Here is a 4,139-nt window from a genome sequence, read left to right on the forward strand (position 1 = left end):
ATAATTATCATCGATCGTATATAATTTTTACCAAAATATATCATATTTGTCCTACTGTTCAAAACCTAATTGTCCATAATACTTGGTTTAGTGTTATTCGCGGCATTTCTCTAATAAAATCTCATAAAATAATTAATATTATATAAACAAAAATGTAAACGGGAGAGAGAAGGCCGCGAAAGCGAAACAAGAGAAGTAATCTGAGTACCACAAAAACATGGAGCCAGTATCTGCTTCCACCAATCCCATCTCTTCTTTCCATATCTCTTTTTTTATATATCCTCTCTTAAATTATCATATTATATTTTTTTGACTATAGTCTAAGCGTCTCCAATTGTTAAAACTATTTTATATTTATCTCTTCTGATTTCTGCATGGTGGTGGTTTGAATTAGGCCACCAAGAAGAAGAACTCTTGGATAAAATTAAAACTAAGAAACAGAACCAAAGACATAAAAAACAAAAAGACACAACACAAACACATTCTCGCTTCGTCTGTGCCACACACACTCTTGTCTCGACAATATTCTCAGGTGCGTTGTTAACTTTGCCGAACTGGGTTTGCTCTTAAAGGAGATTCACATCTAAATTCTCCAATAGATCGAACTCAAATCTGAGTCTGTCTTTGAAATCTCTATCCGTAGATGCAAATTTTGATTTTGAATGATTCTTCATCTTCTCTCTTGTCTGTGATTGGGTTTAGATTGATTAGTCAAATTTGGGTAGTGATGATTGGCTTGGAGCTTCACAACTAGAATAAAGTTCGATTCTTTTACTGGATAACGTTATTAAATTTTGTAATTTTCAATACCCACAAGTTGTATTGGTCTCAATCCTAGTCTGCAATTGTGAAAGATTGTGTTTGTTGTTATGATATCTAAAGTATTGATTTTTTTGAAATTTTGTTAGCAGAAGACAATCTTGAAGAGTACAAAGTGTTCCTTTGTTTGATGAATTGAGTGGAAAGAGTGTTATATGATGGCTACTGCAGCTGTTATAGGACTCAACACAGGGAAAAGACTGTTGAGTTCATCATTTTATCACTCAGATGTTACTGAGAAGTTTTTATCTGTAAATGATCATTGTTCATCACAATACCATATTGCTTCAACGAAAAGTGGGATAACTGCGAAAAAGGCGTCATCATCGTCCAACTATAGTCCGAGTTTTCCCTCATCGAATCGTCACACACAATCTGCCAAGGCGGTGACAGAGAGTGTAGATGTTGTTGCTTCTACTGAGCAGCCATGGGTACCTAATGTAACTGATAAGGAATTTGAAGAGGGAGGTTATGATGATGATGTTCTAATTGGGCATTCTGTTGAAGCACTTTTACTGTTACAGAAGTCTATGTTAGAGAAAAGTTGGAATCTTTCGTTTGAGAAAGCGGCGTCAAGTGAATCCTCGGGCAAGAGGACTATCAGGAAGAAGAAGGTTCCGGTTATCACCTGTTCAGGGATTTCAGCTCGACAAAGGAGAATTGGTGCTAAGAAGAAAACTAATATGACTAGTGCTAAAGCAGTTTCAGATGTTTCTAGTGGGAAGCAAGTCAGATCAGTGATGAGTTCAGAGTTGTTCCAACACAACCGTGTGAGAGGAGGTTATGTGAAAGGTGTAATAAGTGAAGATGTGCTTAGTCACACTGAAGTGGTGCGTTTGTCCAAGAAAATCAAATCCGGTCTTCGTCTTGATGATCATAAGTCAAGGTAAAGTAACATAATAAACATAGATAAAGATGTGAATGTAATTAATAGTGTAAGACTAAAATTATTGTCTGGTGAAATATTAGATTGAAGGATAGATTAGGCTGTGAGCCTTCTGATGAACAGCTTGCAATATCCTTGAAGATATCTCGGGCCGAGCTGCAGGCATGGTTGATGGAATGTCATCTAGCAAGAGAAAAGTTGGCTATGAGCAATGTGCGTTTGGTTATGTCTATTGCTCAGCGTTACGATAATTTGGGAGCAGAAATGTCTGATCTTGTTCAGGTAATTTCCAATTCATCTTGTGAACTCTTTCTTATAGCATTTCATGAACATTTCTATAAGAAAGAGATTTTGTTTTCTACTATGAAGGGTGGTCTTATCGGACTTTTGCGTGGAATAGAGAAATTTGATTCTTCCAAGGGTTTCAGAATATCAACTTATGTATATTGGTGGATTCGACAGGTGAGATCAATCTCTTCACCTCATAAGGTTTGATGTTTTGTGCTTGCAAGTATGGTTAAAAGTGTAAAAACTGACTAGTGATACTGATACTCTTTGTTTCAAAATTTCGAAAAGGGTGTCTCAAGAGCATTAGTGGACAACTCAAGAACCTTGAGGTTACCTACTCACCTACATGAAAGGCTTGGCCTAATCCGTAATGCAAAGCTTAGACTTCAAGAAAAAGGAATCACACCTTCCATTGATGTAAGTGTATTATTAAAATTCGAATAATTCTTGTTTCTCCTGCCTACATTGTGAATGCTTATAGTAATTTTGCTTTGCAGAGGATTGCAGAGTCTCTAAACATGTCGCAAAAGAAAGTTAGAAATGCAACAGAGGTAAAGAAAAGTAATTTTAGTTCATGTCCCTTTCGACGTTTTCAAATGGTCGATTTGGTATTATTCATGCTCATGCTCTTGCACTTGCAAAATGCAGGCTGTAAGCAAAATATTTTCTCTAGACAGAGATGCATTTCCTTCTTTGAACGGTCTACCTGGAGAAACTCATCACAGTGTGAGTCTCTTATTTCAGTTTCTCTTAAACCAACCCACAGTTCTGTATCTTCCATGTTTAACATTTTTCTGGTTTGTTTTCAATATTTGCAGTACATTGCGGATAATCGTTTGGAGAATAATCCGTGGCACGGGTATGATGAGTTAGCACTCAAGGTAAAATAAAGAAATAGTTGGCGCTACAATTTTATTTCTCTATAATGAAGCTTGCTTGCTATACTTGATTAGTACTGAAATTTTAGCATGTTGATGATAAAATCGCAGGAGGAAGTTAGCAAGCTTATAACTGCAACACTCGGAGAACGGGAAAGGGAGATCATCCGATTATATTATGGTCTTGACAAAGAATGTCTCACATGGGAAGACATAAGCAAACGGTATATATTCACTCTTTAAGTCTCTTGACCTATGCAAAAACGTTATCAAGACTGATCTTTAAACTGTCTCTTGACAAATTGCAGGATAGGATTATCGAGAGAGAGGGTGAGACAGGTAGGACTTGTGGCATTGGAGAAACTAAAACATGCAGCGAGGAAGAGAAAAATGGAGGCAATGATCCTCAAGAACTGATTTTGTTTTTGTACATTTTGATTACATCAGAGCCATAGAGAGTGGTTGTGAATGTGTATATATACAGGACAAAAAGAGGGAAGAGTACACTCTTTCTTTTTATCTTCCTTGCTTCTTTTGTAAACTGAGTTGATAAACAAGAGACATTGATGTAATATGGCTTCACGTAACTTCTTCATCTACCTCACGCTATTTATTCAATGGGTCCTTATTGACCCGCTTGATTTTACTTTAAAACAACTTCTCCGGTAAAATCTCATCCCTCTTAGGATTTGATGTTGGGGTTGGGGTCACAAATGTTTTACAAAGACTCTCGAATCTAAAGACTAAAGCCTTGGAACTCCGGAAATATGTGATGTCTTTGCCTTAACTAAATTGTGTTGCGTATTTATTTTGACTTTGCATGATTAACATGCATTTTTCGGATTTGGAGGGTAAAACTACAAAATTGGCAACTTGGAGTGTTTATTTGCACAAAATTCTAAATAATACCCCTGCCTTATGTTTAAAAGAAATACTATTTTATTTATATGGTGTGTTTTAGTGGATATATACTTACAAGAAACGTAGTTGATGTTATGTTCATCTGATTTGTATGGTAATTTGTGTTACGGTTCAAAATTGACTAGTTTTTATTCAACCTAATTTTTTGTATGATTTTTTGTGGGATATTTGGCAATTTAGTACGTTTTGAAAAGATAATTAGAAAAATAGTCATAATACTATTCAATATTGGAAAAATAATCGGTTGTCACAGTGTGTAATACAATCTCTGTCTAATAGAAGAAAATGAGAACCAATGCAGTTACGATAATGCCCTTTGTGAGACCCCAGTTCGCATAGAGGTTTAA

General features: G+C 35.9%; 1 protein-coding gene across 2 annotated transcripts; it reads left to right on the forward strand.

Moving 5' to 3' along the window:
* The first annotated feature begins 349 nt into the window (after positions 1-349).
* Positions 350-3,475, forward strand: LOC17894205 (RNA polymerase sigma factor sigA). 2 transcript variants are annotated; one of them, XM_006302081.2, is made up of 10 exons: positions 350-532; positions 912-1,705; positions 1,789-1,987; positions 2,075-2,167; positions 2,282-2,410; positions 2,491-2,544; positions 2,642-2,719; positions 2,812-2,874; positions 2,983-3,095; positions 3,180-3,475. In XM_006302081.2, exons 2-10 carry the CDS (start codon positions 975-977, stop codon positions 3,286-3,288), a joined length of 1,569 nt encoding a protein of 522 aa, XP_006302143.2. In that variant the 5' UTR covers positions 350-532; positions 912-974; the 3' UTR covers positions 3,289-3,475. The 2 variants fall into 2 exon arrangements, with proteins under 2 accessions (XP_006302143.2, XP_023643467.1); XM_023787699.1 differs by lacking the exon at positions 350-532 and adding an exon at positions 622-760.
* Positions 3,476-4,139: the final 664 nt, after the last annotated feature.

Source organism: Capsella rubella, unplaced genomic scaffold (genome assembly GCF_000375325.1).
Source record: "Capsella rubella cultivar Monte Gargano unplaced genomic scaffold, Caprub1_0 scaffold_2, whole genome shotgun sequence".
Taxonomy (NCBI): domain Eukaryota; kingdom Viridiplantae; phylum Streptophyta; class Magnoliopsida; order Brassicales; family Brassicaceae; genus Capsella; species Capsella rubella.

Bases quoted from the DNA above. Each gene is read 5' to 3' on its own strand.
- LOC17894205 (XM_006302081.2), top strand. From the start codon at position 975: ATGATGGCTACTGCAGCTGTTATAGGACTCAACACAGGGAAAAGACTG. The intron at 2,168-2,281 runs GTGAGATCAATC...AATTTCGAAAAG, and splicing joins TATATTGGTGGATTCGACAG to GGTGTCTCAAGAGCATTAGT. The intron at 2,545-2,641 runs GTAAAGAAAAGT...TGCAAAATGCAG, and splicing joins AAGTTAGAAATGCAACAGAG to GCTGTAAGCAAAATATTTTC.